Source organism: Grus americana, chromosome 25, assembly GCF_028858705.1.
Source record: "Grus americana isolate bGruAme1 chromosome 25, bGruAme1.mat, whole genome shotgun sequence".
In the NCBI taxonomy this organism is placed as follows: domain Eukaryota; kingdom Metazoa; phylum Chordata; class Aves; order Gruiformes; family Gruidae; genus Grus; species Grus americana.
The window spans coordinates 5082106-5098677 of record NC_072876.1 but is presented as its reverse complement, the minus strand read 5'-3'; the positions used below and the strand labels follow the sequence as shown (position 1 = coordinate 5098677).

Below are 16572 nucleotides of genomic sequence, written 5' to 3'. Positions count from 1 at the left end.
CTGGCAATTTGCTTCAAGATGTTGGGGTTTTTTTTAAAGCTCTTGTCTGAATGTTTTGTCCAGATGGTCTCGATGTGAGTCAGACTGTAAGGTAGAGTGTCTTGCTTTGATAAGGTTACTCACTCTGTTCAGATAGCTGATGGCTTTATAGCAGGAAAAGAACAGATCTCCCCTGTTAATGGGAAATTACCATTCATTCTCTTGAAACGAAAATAGGACCAGAGCGTCTGAAGCTTTCACTGCTCACTTCCCACTGCAAGTTATTCTCATGTTCCTGCGAAAGTGTTGGATTTTAAATGGTGATAACAAATCCATCTGTCCTGGCTCTTTGCAGGAATGTCTCTTGATAATAATGGTCCACCACTATGAGAATTTACAAACGTCTGTCACTGCTTCATGGCATTAATGATTTATACATGTAAGGAGCAGTAAAAGAAAATGAAATGTCTTGTATTGATAACTCATAATTCAAGGGTGCCAATAACTGGATTTCATAAGTTATCTGAGGTGGTGTCAGCATATAAATCAAATTTAAATAAGTTTTATTGAAAGTTACACATGTAACTTTATCAATGGAGATTTTACTACACCGTTTGTTTTCTTGCTCCATATTGTTAAGACAGTACTATTCATAGCCCTTCCTGACACAGACTTTTGTTAAATATATATATATTTCCAAAAGAACCCCAAAACAGCCCCCCCCACCCCAAAAAAAAATGCTCCACCGTCTTTGGCATTTTAATGAGACTGAGACACACAGATATTCCTGGGCTGCTTAAATCTCTGGATAAACTCACATGCCACTGAAGGACTTTTGTAGAGCGATGTTTCCTTTCTCCAGTTCAAAGTGCTTTTTTCAAAGGGAGGATGGAGAGATGTCTTGAAGTAACCTGAACCTGAATTCACACTGAAACTGAGAATGACTGGCCCATCAAATACTTGGCACTCAAAAGCCTCCTAGCTATTTCTAATATTTCTGGGCTGTTTGTTTGGTTGGTTTATTTGGGCGTGTTGTTTTAAGTCACTGGTAAATGAACCAACACAAACATTCCTGTATTGAGGCTGGCGGAAGAGCCGAAGCTGAACGTTTCGCTCCCGGCTTCCATGTTGACTTTGGCCGGTGCTGCACCGTGCTCGTTCAGGGGCTCCTTTTGGCACATTGCTGGAGCTTCAAATAGTAAGGGTAAATAAGTCACACCCAGTATCTGAATTGCGACACTGAATGGGTTACGTGTGCTTTGGTTTCCTTCTGTCCAAATGGCTTTAATAAATCTCAATTTTTAAAATTTTTTTTTTGGTGGCGTTTTCTAGGGACTGAATTGGTTTTTGTGGAGTTGGTATTAAGCAAATGAAAAATGAAGTGAGTTGCCGATCAGAGCTCAGGTAGAGCTTGAGCTGTATGGAGGAGGTAGGTATGGCACCTGCTCTGCTGGGTTCAGTCTCCATGGAACAATTAAAATTCTAAACTCAGTATTGTCTTTTGGGGGTTCAATCCAAAAAAGAATTAAAAAAAAAAAAGAGTTGTAGTGCAGATCTCTAAGGTTTTCAAACCACTGAAGATAAACTGGTGAGGTCAAATATCGAGGAACTGGAAGCAGAAGCACTTGGCCAGGCATGGAAACTACTGAGGTACAGCGTTAGAGGTCAGGAAAGGCTCCTCCTGTGCTTGCAAACGTGAGGTGGAGCAGGACATAAACCAAGACCAAGTCTTTTGTATAGCCAAGTGACTTTTTTCCACTTTTTCTGTGAAATACACCAGCCCTGCTGCAACTCGGTCGTGCCCTTCTCCGGGAAGAGGCCCTTTCGCTTCTCTGGGTATTGGCAGCAGAGGGTAAAATACACCTGAAGAGTAAAGCTCCTGGTTGGAGACTCTTCTGCACGTTAAGGATGCTGAAGCAGAGTGTCCCTGCCTGCGCAACCCCTCCTCATCTGTCGAGGCACAGGGAAGACCCACATTTCTCGCCCGCTTTTGCAGAAAAGGGCTTTTTCTTCCTGCCTTTGGAAAATGTGTGCGGTCGTCAGCTTTGCTCTGGTTTCTGCTTGGGGGTAAGAGCTTTCTGATGTTGATGGGTGCTGAAGGATTGCAGTTTCCTAATGTGTTTTTTAATAATGACAGTTTTTTATATCTGGGGCTGAATTCTTCTAGAAACGTCAAATCCTGCACAGCTTTATTCAGGTATTTCTAACAAGTGCGTTTTCTCTGATTTTGCCTGTCTTTAAAATGCTGCATAAGAGCAGGACGATTTCCTTCCCTCTGTCCCCGCTTCCATCTGTTTGAGAAAGAGGCTCCTTTTGACATCTCCAAAGTGGAAGGAAATGACACTGGACAGCGTTCTGCCTTTCAGTGAACGCGTACTTGATGTCTGCTGTATGGGATGCTTGATTTCAGGGAATTCTTTGTTGATTCTGTTATCTAATCAGTACTGGGAATCCGGATTAGTACCTGGTTTCGTGTCTCATACTCTGGCTTCAACTGATTCAAAGTTATATACGTTAAATTCTTTTCTTTTTACCATTAGTCGTATTTCTACATGATCATCTTAATGAATGGCTGCAATTTGTGTGGTGGCTTGCCTCTGTGTTTCTTTGGAAAAAGCTTTTTCTGGGAAGTAGGTGGTTTTCCCCAGAGGAGACTGAGTAGGAGCAGAGAGGAAAGAAATTTTCAGATGAAGATTTTGATTTTATTTTTATTGCACAAGTTACCTACTGTGCAAAAACTAGGTAGAACCTTAGGCATCTTCCAAACAGTCCATGTGGTATGGTTTGCTTTTATTGAACTTTGTGTAATTTAAAGTTGGAACCACATAAATGATTTCTGAATGATAAAGCATGTGTAAAAGGAGGACCTGAGTTTTAATGTCAGTTTTCTAACAAAGGCACATGAAAAATCAGCATCTCCTTGTTCCTGGTCTGGTCTAAGCTGTGCTGATTAATGGGCATTGCTGTAGCTGACAAAGAACTGATAGAAAAATGATGATTCACATAATTCGAGCTTTGCAGGCTCTGTCAAATACTCATTCCCCTCTTTGCAAGAGGTACTGTAGAGTAAAATGTAAGTTCCTTTAAAGACAGCAGTCCTCCACTTACACAGCTGAATATTTATAACTCTAAAGGAATGACTTCTGTGTTTCCTATGATTGTATAGGAAAAGCCTGCTTGGGATACCTTCGCTGTCATTGAGTATTTCTGGTGTCGATTTCTTACGAATGTGAACAAAAACTGAGCCGGAAAGCAACAGGGAGACTGGAACAAGATTTTTTACGTAAACTTTTTTTGTGGTTTTAAATTAGGCTTATATCTGCTGGTTTCTAGGTGTGCTATATATGAATTAAAAACAATGCTCCAATTTGATTTCTTATGTAAACAGTTAAGACTGATTTATCGTAAACTCTCATGCCAGTTTAGAGAGGCATTACTTTGATTTTATGTAATGGTTTTGGTTTAATGGCAGGTGTTAGTTATTACAGCGGGGAAAATAAGAGGCTGCTCTGGTGGAAACCAGCTCTGTCATCAGTGTCCACTGGTACCGCGGGCAAATAACTCGGACCTTTTTGATCTTGTTGAAGTCATCTGTGAAATGTCTGTAATGATGCTTATTATTCAGCTCTCCTGGAATGTTTATGGTTAATTAATAGCTCTCAAAACCTCCCAGAAACACTCACAGCAGTGTCTCTGCCAGGACTGACAGGGAGGTAGTGACGACTCGATCAGGCTGCTGAAATATATTTGACTCGCCTTGTTGACTTCTTTGGACAGTCGTCTTCCTCCTCGATGGACTGAGAGCCTTACCCAGTGTTCCAGCAGGGAGGGAACCAGGAACATAAGGAGGAAGGCTGCAGAGATCTTCCATGGTTCACTTGTACAAGTCTCCGGGCTGCTGGCCCGCGGCTGGCTCGGGCGCTCGCTGGGTTATTCGTGACCGACCAGGTGGGTCCGTCCCCGCTGCGATGGAGGGTCAGGCAGGAGCTCATCCGGCCTCGGATCTCCTGGGGACCCTCAGCTGTAGGAGTTGGGAGGTGTGCGTTGGGGGGAGGCTTCAGATCCCATGTCCGTTTTTGGACTGCGGCAGCTCCAAAGTGCGGTTTATTTATCTGAACAAGACCAAGGACCGGGAGGGGAACGTATTGGCGGTACCAGGGAAAGGTGTTCGTTTCCATGGCAACTGCAGGATGCCTGTGGAATAGTGGTACGAACCCAAGGTTGTCTTTCACTGTTAGGTAGTTATGGAATTTTAAAATGAAGCCTCATCCTGTTTGCTTTTTTGTATCTTTAAGGAATATTCTAGGTAAATTGGTGTTGGTTCTTTAAAATGTCAGCTTAAACACAAAGCAAGGATGAAAATTGTTGGTGCAATTAAAAAAAACAACCCCACATTTATCTGTCTTTCCTCTAGCTGCCTAAGACAACCATGGAAGTTGGCAGTCTGCTGGAAGTGATTTTGAAATGTAGTTCACTGTGCTGTGCTTGAGAAGTGTTTACACATCCCTTTTTGTTCCTCTTCATTTATTTCTCGATCATTTATGCATGTTAACGTGTTAGTTATCAAAGAGGAAAGGGAGGAAAAGAAATCCTGAGGTGAAATTAAGTTAGACACCGGCATTAATCGTTCTGTTTGTATCTCTAAATATATGACATAATTCACCAAAGGATTTTCCTTTCATTGAAGAGATTAAAACATATAAGTTGTAAATTGCCACTTTTGTTCTAGCAATTTTACTGATTTGAAAAAATACAGCTGATGTTAATTCTTATGAAATACTTGTGTGTAAGAGTGTAACTATCAGGTCTTATGAATTGGGAAGAAGTAATAATTTTCCATATTAATACTGCTTCTGGGTTCTGGCATCCCAGTATCTTTCAGCACTTCTAAACTTCACTTAACCTTTAGAGCACCCTTGACAGATAGAGAAATGGAAAATTACAATGTCAGACTAACTATGTTTTTGCAATAGGACCAAAAGCGGCTGGGAATTGGGTCTGGGGAATCCCGGGGCTGTTTTCCTGAAGAAACAAGTAGCACTATGGAGGATTTCACATGTGTCTGTGTGTAGAGATGCCACTTTCTCACCTACAGATGTTTCTGAGTGTGCATGCGTATGAACATGGTTGTCTAGTGATGTATAGCGAGTTTAATTTGGGATTCCTGAAGTGAATTGAGGCAGTGAGAACATATGGCAAATGCCAGAAATAATGATCGTGTTACATGTTTCTGATGAATAATTCCATTCAGTTTAGTACTGGCCCACCACTAAAATAAACCCCTCACAACATTTGACATAATGCAGATGAAACGCTTCGAGAAAAAATTTTGGAAGGTGAAAGAAGCAGTCATTTCACTTCTGTTTTAATCACCACTGGTAGAGGAAATCTTAATGCTCAGTTAGAACAAAGACATATGTAACGTCTTGGGCTGGAGCTGGTGGTATTAAACAGCTCTTCGGCGTTGTGTAGCAGGGGAGCGGAGACTTTGGGAGGAAGGACAGTGATTGTGAAGGGCTGCTGTGGACCTGCAAAGAGAAACGATTTCTAAAATAGGCCAGGAAAGCACAGCAGAAACTACTAGAAAAAATAGTTGGAAGAAATATGCCAGAATGATTTTTTAAAATGTGGGGAAAAAAATAATCCTTTCTCCTAACCCTAAAGTCCACCTTTCTGAATTGGAGTACTGATTGATAGATTTGGGGCAACAAAATAGACACCCAAATATTTTTAAGCTCTTTTGATAAAAGTTCTGCCACCCATCGCTCAAGTTCTGGGGGGTGAGAAGTGAACATTTCTGCAGCTGCTGGATGCTGTTTAGCCTTGGTGTTTACTAAATGTTCCCAGAGCTCTCTGTCAGGTATCCTGCGTAGTTTTATAAAGGGGGAAAATGAGGCAGAGGCTTATGTATTTGTTAAAGGAGTAGGAGTGTTGGAATGGAAATGACTTGTCCTACTCGGACAATAGAAAGCAGCGGCACCGTAGGTACCTGTCCTTGCTGGGAAGGTGGGCGTGTGAGAGCCTTAAGCAGGGCTGCAGGAGTTAGGAATGGAAAATGTCTCTGTTCGCTTGTGGTGTCAGGTAGCTAATGGCACAGACCAGGCTGATTCTTTGAGCAAAAGAGGTAACCAGCCCACTTTGTCTTCTGTTGCAACTGAACTAAAACCCAAGATAATGCTGATAATTCTGCATTTTTACAATCCACTTTTCCAGTTTTGGGGTTGGTTTTTTTGGTGTGTTTTGTGTAATGCATAGAAGTACTAGCACGCTGCAGAATGATGAAATGCAGAATGATCCTACATCTCCTCCTTCATGGTGGTTTCAGGACGTAGTTCTAGCAGCTTCTTTCTTCTTTATTTTTCCTGGCTTTTTTCAATTAGGTTTGGTTTTCCAAACTGCTTTCTGTGGAGCACACTCATGATAGCATCAAGAAACAAAGGAAGCTGGTCCTGTGCAGAGGTGTCTGTCCCACAGCCCTCGTCTTGCACGGGCTGGGGAGTTTCCGAACTGCGGGGCGAGAGCTGATGCTCCCTGTGCTAGCAGAACTCAGCCGGGTCAGCAGCATCTTAACTCTGCTTTTGTCCCTCTGACCTGTTCTCCTGTCTCTTCCATCCTAGAATAAATAGACATTTCTGTTGAAACCAAGTGCCAGCCTCTCCCTTTGCAGAGGAATTTAACTTCCTTTGTGCCGCGAGAAACACTGCAGTACAGCATTCTTCATTTAAATCGCCTCCTGTTTTGAAATGAAGAGCCATGAGTGCCTGGCTCCCCTCCCTCCCTCCCCCTCTCCACGCCCAGGCGGCTCATTGCTTGCAAATGAATTAACCTGGTTTCTGCAGGGTGCTTCTGTACATTTCCCACACTTTTGGTCAGTCTGATTAATTCTCGCACTCTGATGCTCCTTGGGGAAGCCCAGGATGATCGCTGCTCATGATCCTTCTCCAGACATGATATTTCATTCCTTCATAGCTTGTTTGTGGTGGTTAAAATGTTAAATAGTGGTGTCAAGAGTGTGCTGGATGGCACGGCCTGTGTTGGAAAGGGAGGGTGGTCAGGGACGACGGGTGGTCCCGGGACTGGCGGAGGAGCAGGAGTTAAAACTTCTCTTCCTCAGAGCATGAGCGCCTTGTGCAATACCCCCTGGAAATCCCCACTCCTGTCCTCTTGCCCAAAAAGGATCCGGAAACTTACATTTTAGTGGTAGCCTTGGGTTTGTGAGAAATTGGGAGTAACTTGACCGAAAAATGTTTCCAGCATGTGCTTAGCTTTACTCCTTACTGCATTTATTCCCTGTTGTTGACTTCCTATAACTGGCAGCACATGTCCAGGCTCCTTGCACTGCTAACCACCTTTTTTTTTTTTTTTTTTTGTAATTAACACAGCAGGGTTTGAAGAAAGAATCTCTTCTTTCTGGGAGAAAGGTTTGAGCGGTCAGTAGCAGAGTGTGATGAAAAACACCCAAGGGTCTGGAGCTTTACAGAGACTTGGTTTGCCCTGGGCCAGAAGGGGAGAAAGCAGGAAAAAAAACCCCTTACATTAAAAATACTCACTAGATTTTTGGCCATCTACACAGTGTTGGCTTCATCACCCTGCATGAAAGGAAGCCGTTCAAATAACTATTAAAAAGTTGTTTGGAGAATATATTATTTCAGGTTGCTTAATGGACCCAAAGCAATCTCTGCCTCCCAGAGTGCACATCCACTCGGGATGCTCATTACAGGAGGCTACGGAGAGCTCGTCAGCACAAGCTATTTTCTGAGTACCAAAAATATGAACTGGTGTGTGTGTGTGTTGCTTTTGATTACACTAATAGTCCATGTGTCTAAATGACTTTTAAATTGTTTATTGTATAAATCTATGCTGCAAACTAGTGATAAAATGTAGTTTTACTACTTGCCCATGGTATTTTGTCCAGCATTCAAAAAGTGGGAAAGCATAAGTAAAGGTTTGTCTGAGGTTTTTTTTGGCTTGATGTCATCTGGGGGAAACCTGTAACTGAGTACAGACAATCCGAAAATAGCTGTGAAACTTCCTGTAGGCAGAAGTAGTTGTAATGCTCCTGCTGCTTGCAAGAAGGTTTTGGGTTTTCACTTATTTGAAATGTATTGACAAACTTCTATTTGTGTTGAATGAACAGTTGTAGAGCCTAAAAATATAATATTGCCTGACATGCTCGGACATGTTACCTTTCTCAGGGTTTTTATGCACACTACGGATTAGCTACAAAGATGAGGACTTTGCTCTTGCTCACAGGAGTTACCCATGCTCTGCTGTTGGAATTAAGGCAGTGATTCCCTGCACAGGGTAATTTAATCTGGATTCTGTTTTTAAACATCCTCCCTAAAAAGTCAACAGCATGGACTGTGTTTTGATAATAGCTAAGGAGGCTTTCATAGCTATTTCATTAGACAAAAAAAAAAGTCTAAATATTTAATTTGAATTATCTGTGGATTAAATGCCTTGACAACTTTGTCAACATGTTTAATTGCATATTTTTGAGCGTTTGCTTAAAAGCTTTGCAGATCTGAAGCCCTGCATCAGTTTGCAGCCTGTGAGTTGCAGATGAGTGGGTTTTTTGTATGGGTATGGAAAACCAATGTATAGGCTTGCTGTGTTCAGTGGGATTCTAGTTGAAGGGTGCTTAAAGTTATAAAATTTCCAAGGTACCAGTTGTGATGGAGGCATTCTGCAACTGTAATAAAGGCAGGAAGCGTTGACTGCCTCACTCCTTTAAGTGACACTTCTGTTGTGCCTAGAAAAGCTGGTAGACCCAAGTAATTAGTGATGCAAGTATATTACAATGTAGGTATGAGAATAAAAGATGAGTGTCCTTAGTACTTCACTGAGACTAGCTTTAATTTTCACATCCTCTTCTTTTACTTCACTAATGCAAAACTTCATGCACTCATCTACACCTCAAAACAGTTTTATCAATCAATATTAGAATTTCAGCTATTAACTCCTACAATTCCATTTATGCAATTATAACTATAAAGGGATTCTTGTCAATGTGTATTACCCAATGCCAATATTTCTCAAATGGGTAAGGAATATCCTGTTTTTTAAAGGAAAGTGTACCTTTTCCAGGGCATGCAGTTTGACAGGATTATGAACCTGAACCTCCCTTCTGGCTCAGGTCTTAAACAAAAGACTGTATTTCCTCCTTTTATATCATTTTCACTTCAAAGCCTAGTTTTTAGATTGCCAGTGAGATTCTTAAGGCTGTGATGATCAACAGCTTTCAGCTAGCAAGGCTGTTTGTTCCCTGAAATTCTCACTGTATAAAGATGTTTCTAAGTCATTAAACCTCCCAGCCATAGTCGGGGTTGTTGGGCTGCTGTCTGTTGTTTGTCACAGACCTGTTGGCAAAAGGATTGAGGCTGTTTTCACAAAACTACAAAGTCTCTCACTTTTGGAGTACAGCCTTTCTTATATACGTTGGTAGGGGAAATGTGAATGGTTCTGAGCAATTAGTAATGTGCAGGGAATATGTCAAAATACATAATCCAAACCATTTTCTAAAACTTACGTATTTAAATGGTTTTGACTTTTACTTGAAGCTGTAGTGTTGGTTGGTTTTAATTTTTTGAAACTGAACGGAACGTTAACTTCAATCTAAACTGTAATCTTAACCTAAACCTCAGCGGGGTTGGCAAAGAGAGGCAGGTGGATGCTGTGCCGCCGCCGTCTTACTCAGGCGTTCAGCACCTGAGTGCGTGGCAGCTTTCAGGAGACGGGGACTGAAGAAACTCATCACAGACAAGAGATGTACAACCACTCACTGCTCCATCTTCTGTATGAAGTGGAGATTTTGTTCATTTTGGGCTGCTTTGTCTTTCACGTGCTGCTGAGTAGCCTGAAAGATAAGATTGTGTTAGAGCTGCGTGTGCAATTTAATGCTTGGTGACTTCCAATCCTTCTGCGTAATTGCTGCTTATGTGCTGGGCGGGGGTCCTGAAAGTCAGGGGTAACCGAGCTACACGCGAAGGTTTTGAATCTGCTGACTGCCACCTTCCCATTCGTGGCTTGATTCTGTTCTGCTTTTGATTTTGATGTGCCTCCTGCTTGTATTGAGCTTATACGGCATTAATGTGGGAGGAGGACCGCTCCTCACAAAGCAGCCATGGGGGACCACTGAGTAAAGGCGAGAGCGCGGAGCATTTTGGAGTTCAGCGCTGCCAGTTGGAGCGGATTTGTGTGGGAGAGAGGATTGCTGTTTAATCTGGGTGGGAGCTGGGGGTTGGTGGTTCTGTTTTGTTGTCATCCCACTCCTTTCCCAAGCTTGTCATCTTTTTATACAGCATGGCATTTGGGATAGGGGTGGGAACATCTTGAGAAAGCTACAGTGCAGATACATGGAGATGCAGCTAGATACTGAGAAGCAGCTCAGGCTGCTTGTGTCTTCTCCTGGTACTCTCTGCTGTGCAGGCTGTGATTCACTGTGTTGCTATCCAGTTAGAGCAGTTAGAGCTTATCGCTGGGAAGAGCTGAAACCCTGCCTAGGGAGATGATCCTGCTTTGGAGCAGGAACATTGCTCAGAGTGTGTGAGATGACTGGGCAAGGAGGTCTCCTGGGTCTGAGTTTGTCCTTCTAGCTCTGTACATGACCTACCAAAGAATGAACTAGTTGGTACAGAAATTTGTTGCTGTTCTTCCAACTTTAGTTCATAGGATGCTTAAGCAAAAAAAAAAAAAAAATTTTTTTTTTTGGTAAATTCTTTTTCAGAAACTGAACATTGCATGCTGTAGAAGAGCAAAGTGTAGTTCCAGGCAAAAGTGTATATATCTGCCTGCTCCGGGTGTAATTGTTTTATGAAAGCGCAAATTCTTGCCAGGAGCTTTGTAGAAAACCTTTCCTGTTTGGTGTAGTTTCAGAATCCCCAACTGTTCCATAGAGGTCCACCACAGTTCTTATAATCTGCTTGAGTGTTTAAAAAAAGTAAGTCTCATCTTTTAAAATTAAAGGTAACCTACTATTAATTTTGTTTACTGGATCCTCCCCAAGATTGTAAGGTAGGAGTGTTTTGGGACCACAGATTTGTAACTAGCCACCTAGGCACTTGTCTAGTTCAAACTAGCGGGCTTTTTCAAGCAGGAGCAATCAATTCATGAAGATCATCCAGAATTTTGAAAGACATGATCAGGTATGGTGGCAGTTTGAGACACAGTACACTTTAACTTGCTTGTGATGGAAACTACTGGTGATGACCTTTCCCTGGAAGTATTAGAGGCACCATCGCTTAAATGCCAGCACTTTATTCAGGGAAAATGACCTTCATGATAATGCAGTATCATTTGTGCCTATCAATGCTTTATATGCTTAAAAGTTTAAAAAGGAAAAAAAAATAGACTGTAAATGTTGAGAATGACAAATGTGACTAAAATACAGAAGGTAGAAGATCCTTCCTTACCCTTTGAATTAATAACTAGACATGCCTACTGAGTGCTACAGGGAATGTTGAAAAGGTAGTTGCAAAAAGGGTAAAAGTAAAATTATGCAGCTGCCTAGCATTATACAATACTCTGTCCCTCTGTGACCTAGATGACTTTATGATCTGGTGATGGAAGTGAATAAATGGCTCATTTTAAACAGATGGAAAACTTTTCTGTTGCTACTAGGGACATTTTAATTATGTAGTTGTCAGCCACGTGAGCTTGAAATACAATAGAAAGGATTCTGCAATACAGGGCAAGGCTTAGTGGGACAATAAGAATACCTGGTGTTTAATCCTAATTCTACTACAGGCGTCTTGACCTTGAATTAAATGTGCTTATTCACCTTCAGGCACTTTAAGCACTGGCAGCAGGAGCACAGTCTTTAGGATGCTGTTCCATGTCTCGAATGATCACGGTGGGTGGGATCGCTAAGGTCTACAAGTTTTAGAAAAGGCAAGGAGGTGGAAGGCTTTTTTTTGTGTTTAAAGTGGTTGTTAACCTAATAACCTGTGTAAATTAAAAGATGCAAAAGCAGTGAATTCGAAATTAAAGTGGTTGTTGTGACTGCAGACATAAAAAGGTCCCGTGTGATATGGTGACCCACAGGTTATAGTGTGCACAGCCTCTGACTCTGCCGTGGTGTGTTCTTGGAGTAAGTCTGAAAAAAAACCCCTTTTGCTTGTGTAAGCAATGGGAAAACAAGCAGATACTTATACTCTAGAAGGCCCAATAAGCCTCAGGAAATTCCTGCATTCTTGATTTTATTTTGTGGCAAAGTGCTGTGTGGTGTGTTTCTGAAAGATGAGCAAGGTTGCCCTTCTCCAGCCCATCGCCGCAGACTCGATAAGCTGGAGCTGAATAGTTTATTGTTCCCCTGCGGGCAGTCCGATCAGCTGTCACTGTTCCCCTCAAAAAACACTGAGTTTATTTATAAAGAAAAAGTGCTGATATCATGTTTCTTACTAAAGGAAAAGGTTACTAGTTCTTGCTGCTCTTTAGCAGGAGAGCTGTGTGTCAAGTATCCCACCTTGAGAACCAAGAGCTTCGTTGTAATTCTTATACTAAAATACATGTGCTCTGCTGATCTTCTGATCTTTGAGAACTCCTAGTTTTTTGGAAGTGGTCCTTTGGATTTCTGTTTTTTCTCCTGGAGCTAGTTTCTCAGTTGGGAACGTGACTGATGGAGAACCCCAGAGTTTGCCAGGTTGTAGCCCTCATAAAAGATCCATCACTTGTAGGGCAGGCAGCCACACCAGTACCTGTCTGAGCTGTATCTGGGATCTTCTGTTCCTATCCAAATCCTCTTCTTAAACATGATGCCTACTGCTTGCCTATGCTAATAGTGTAGCTGACTTTTTCTGGAAGATAACACTCTGCAGATGATCAAGCTCTAAATGCGCAAATACATCATATTCAATGAAGATACTTGCTGCATTTGACTTCTGTGTCGTGCTCTTTATCTGCTTAGCAGAAAATGCCAGTATTTTCTTTGTGTTATACCTTTTCATGGGTCTAGGAACTAAGCCACAGCTTATGAAAATTTGTGTCTTTGCCCCATAACTTCTATAAAGGTCATAGAGTTGTTTCTGTGTTGGGACCATCCCTTTTGTTGAGGAAAGGGTGGATGAGAAGCCACAAAGGGAGGCAGAGCTTTCCACTACTTCTTGCCTTGAAGGATGTTCTTTCTTGAATGTCAGACCTGCAGCTGAGTGTTAGGTTAAGGATTAAACAGACTGATTCATTGCAGCAAGGAAACACTATGTTACTGCACATTTTGGTGCTATTATTGTCTTAATGACGAAGCCACAGGTAGAATGGGGTTGTCTTGTTTGCATTGCTTGGGACTAAACCTGTCACTCGTGCAGAGTTTTGCAAATCCATTAGCAGCTTTGTAATTGGGGACTGAGCTGAATGGAGCTGTACTATATAGCGTGTGTGGAGCATCAAGCAGCAAATTTTTAAGTAAGTGCTAGCAGATCTAATGTACCTGAGTATTGGTTCTTTCCCCATGCCCTTCCCAGCCCCTGCTAATCCTGAAATACTTTTGCTACCCGAAACTGAGCAAACAACAAAGAAATCTCACAAACTCGCAAGAGAGACAACACGCAGGTTTTACCTAGTGCTGCTCACGCCTCCCTGTGCCGCCTTCCCTGCGGACCGAGGGTTGTGCCCTTGCGAGGGCTGTAGGCTTAGAGGTTCCTTGTGGCTTCCTCTGGGTTTTCTTCTGCAGCGCCCTTGCAGCCAGCCCTGCCAGGAGGAGCAGAGGGTGCTGGGCCCTGCCTGGGGTGAACCCGCACCCTCTCTGCTGCAGCTGGAGAGGGAAGTGTGCCTGGGGCCGGGAAATGGGCGTGCTGAAGTGGTTTTGATTCAAGAAGTCTGTGGACAACTCAGGCCTGTGTATTTGCTTGTAGTTGTATTTCCTGATGAAGAGACGGAAGTATTCTGTTTTCTAAAATTTTCTTCTGAGAAGAAAATAAACTTGACCAGCTTTGCCCATGCGTCACAGTTTTGACTGCTCCACTTCATTCTGTGTTACGACCTTGCTGCCTGTATTTTCTCCTTGCAGTGAAAGCTACGGAAGCCCCTGAGTACTATAGTCTCAGAGAAGTGGTCCTACCAAATTAGTGCTAACCAAGGTCATCTTCAAGCTTGAAAACCCCATGTTTTTACAGATTTCTTTTTTTTTCTTTTTTTTTTTTGGGGGGGGGGAACCTAGCTAGGAGTCATATTTGTATATACGTGTGTTGGGGTTTGGAGCCCCTAAAATAGAGACACGCTTTCTTCATTGTGAATCCTGGACCCCTGAAACTGTTTGTTCCTGCAGATATAGGCACAATTCAAGGCAGCTGATATTCCTAGTGCAGGGCAGGAGTAAAGTACTCAAAGGTTCACACGGCATTATGTATCTCAGAAATTAGCAATGAAGTAGTTGATTTAAAAAATGGCATTTATAAAATGATACCTACCCATCTTCAGTTATGGTGATGAAGCTGCGGGTGCCTGCAGTTGCAGTGCATAGACGTAAGCAAGCTGTGCATGCTGAAGACCTGAATGTTACTTATTTTATTACTGATTCTGAATTCGGCTTAGAACAACACATCTGTGAAAACCTTTGGAAAGGGCAGCAATAACAGCCAAGCAATAGCAGGCATCTCTAAAGTTTGAGTGCTCAAAGATCTTTAGATGAAAGTGCATATTTTACTGTTGTCATGTTGAGTTTATTGCCTGTATAAAAGCCAAATAACTTCTACTAGCTGCATCGCTGAATATTTCTGCATTTTTAGGCTGAGACTGACAGGTTTCTGCTATGTTTTCTTGTCCTGTTTGACCGAGAGCAAGTCACTTCACTATTCTGTCCCTCAAATTCACAATCAGTAAGATAAAGAGAACATCACCCTGGCTTAAAGGGCTAATGTGAGAAGTTTTCATATTTGTAAAATGTTTGAAAACTGTTTGTAAAATATTGTGTTAATACAAATAGATATCTTCAGTAATAATTATGCATAATAATAATAATAAGACCTACATCTGTGTGCTTTATGGATCCTTTAGACATAGCTATGTTACTTGCAGATGTTTTAAAAAGACAAGTAGTCTTCCTGGAGATAATTCCCTCATGGGAAGCGCTATCGTGTTGGCTTTCTGAAGGGGTGTCTTTATCTGTTTCAATGGCTTGGTTTATAATGAGAACTGAACAGCTGGAGACTCAGTAACTAACTGAACAATCCGAAATTGGTGCCTTTGGGGAGTGCCCCAGTATGTGCAATGTCTTGTTTCTGCATCAAGAGTAGTCTGCAAAGGAATTTGATAGGAATTCCCTGAAGTGATTTTCTGAGCTGACGTGGGGTATTGCAGCATTCAGTCCTTTTTTTCCAGACTGAGATTCAGTACATTTTTAGGCAGTGACCACTACTTCTTGATGCCAGAAATGCACTTGACGCTTGTAACTGATGCACTCTTCAGCAGTTAAGCTTTGCTTGTCCATCCGTGCGCTGGATTGCAGGTTACTGGATGGCTTTCCTGCGACCGGTGCATCCGAGGTGCAATCGCAATAATTTTCTGTCTGCAGTTATAGTTAATCATAACGGAGCTTTGCTGACATATTACTAATGAGAAAACGTATTTTTAACTATATTTTACTGGACAATTTTTATGGTGTTTCCTCTAATGGGATTTTGTTTAATCTTTAGTGCTTTTATTTGTTACAGAGATCCGTGCCCAATTGGTAGAGCAGCTGAAATGCCTTGACCAACAGTGTGAGCTTCGGGTCCAGTTACTGCAGGACTTGCAGGATTTCTTCCGCAAGAAGGCAGAGATTGAGATGGATTACTCAAGGAATTTGGAGAAGTTGGCTGAGAGATTCCTGGCTAAAACTAGGAGCACCAAAGACCAGCAATTCAAGTAGAGTATTTGCCTTTTGTTTTCGTCCTTTTTTTTCCTCTATAGATGTGGTCACAAGGATAGGAATGCAAAAAAAGAGCCAATATAGTGAATGTAGGTACCAGCACTTTGTGCGTGTCAGAATGTTTCCCAAGTTTGTGTTAAGCACAGAACCCATTTCATGTTTCTACGTAGTCTGGTTGCTAGCTTCATGTCAGTAATTCCTGGTAGGTCATGCGTCATCTATAGGGAATGGAATGGTATAAATTGGCACATCTAAAAAGAGTAATTTTCTTGGGAAGGTGGGCAAAGCTGTACACCAGATTTGTGTCCAAAGCTGGAAATACAAAGCCAGGATTTCCTTCAATATCAGTGGCTTTGGTCTGTTTTGTTTGTTTGGGGTTTTTTTGTTTGGTTGGTTTTTTAAGAGTAACTGTTTCTAATCTGTTATATGCTGTAATTTGCCATTGTAGCTCTCTGTTTTCATTATCCTGTGCATACTCTGTGTAGGATTTATGAGTGGTGTATCTCTGCTACTGTTGCTTCAAAACAGTAGAGCAATAAGGCCAATAGTACTTCCAAATAGAGCTGCACCATTGGGGGGGGGGGGGGGCAATCCATAAGTTGATGAGACTCAATTAAAATTTAAAGCTGTCCTCATTGTCAATCGTCTCACCTGCTTGAAACATTATTTATAGGTAGATCTGACCATAATGCTTTGGTTGTTCCTCGCTTAGCTGTTGGAGTCAGGATGACTAACACGTATCGAATGTGGCT

The 16572-nt window shown here is 42.0% G+C and overlaps 1 protein-coding gene across 10 annotated transcripts in view; it reads left to right on the top strand.

Moving 5' to 3' along the window:
- SRGAP2 (SLIT-ROBO Rho GTPase activating protein 2) overlaps window positions 1-16572 on the top strand; it is a 119160-nt gene that overhangs the window by 29443 nt on the left and 73145 nt on the right. For all 10 annotated transcript variants that reach the window (XM_054803719.1, XM_054803718.1, XM_054803723.1 and 7 more), the window contains one exon: window positions 15624-15816. In XM_054803719.1, the coding sequence (XP_054659694.1) occupies window positions 15624-15816 (193 nt within the window). The remainder of the gene's footprint in view (window positions 1-15623; window positions 15817-16572) is intronic.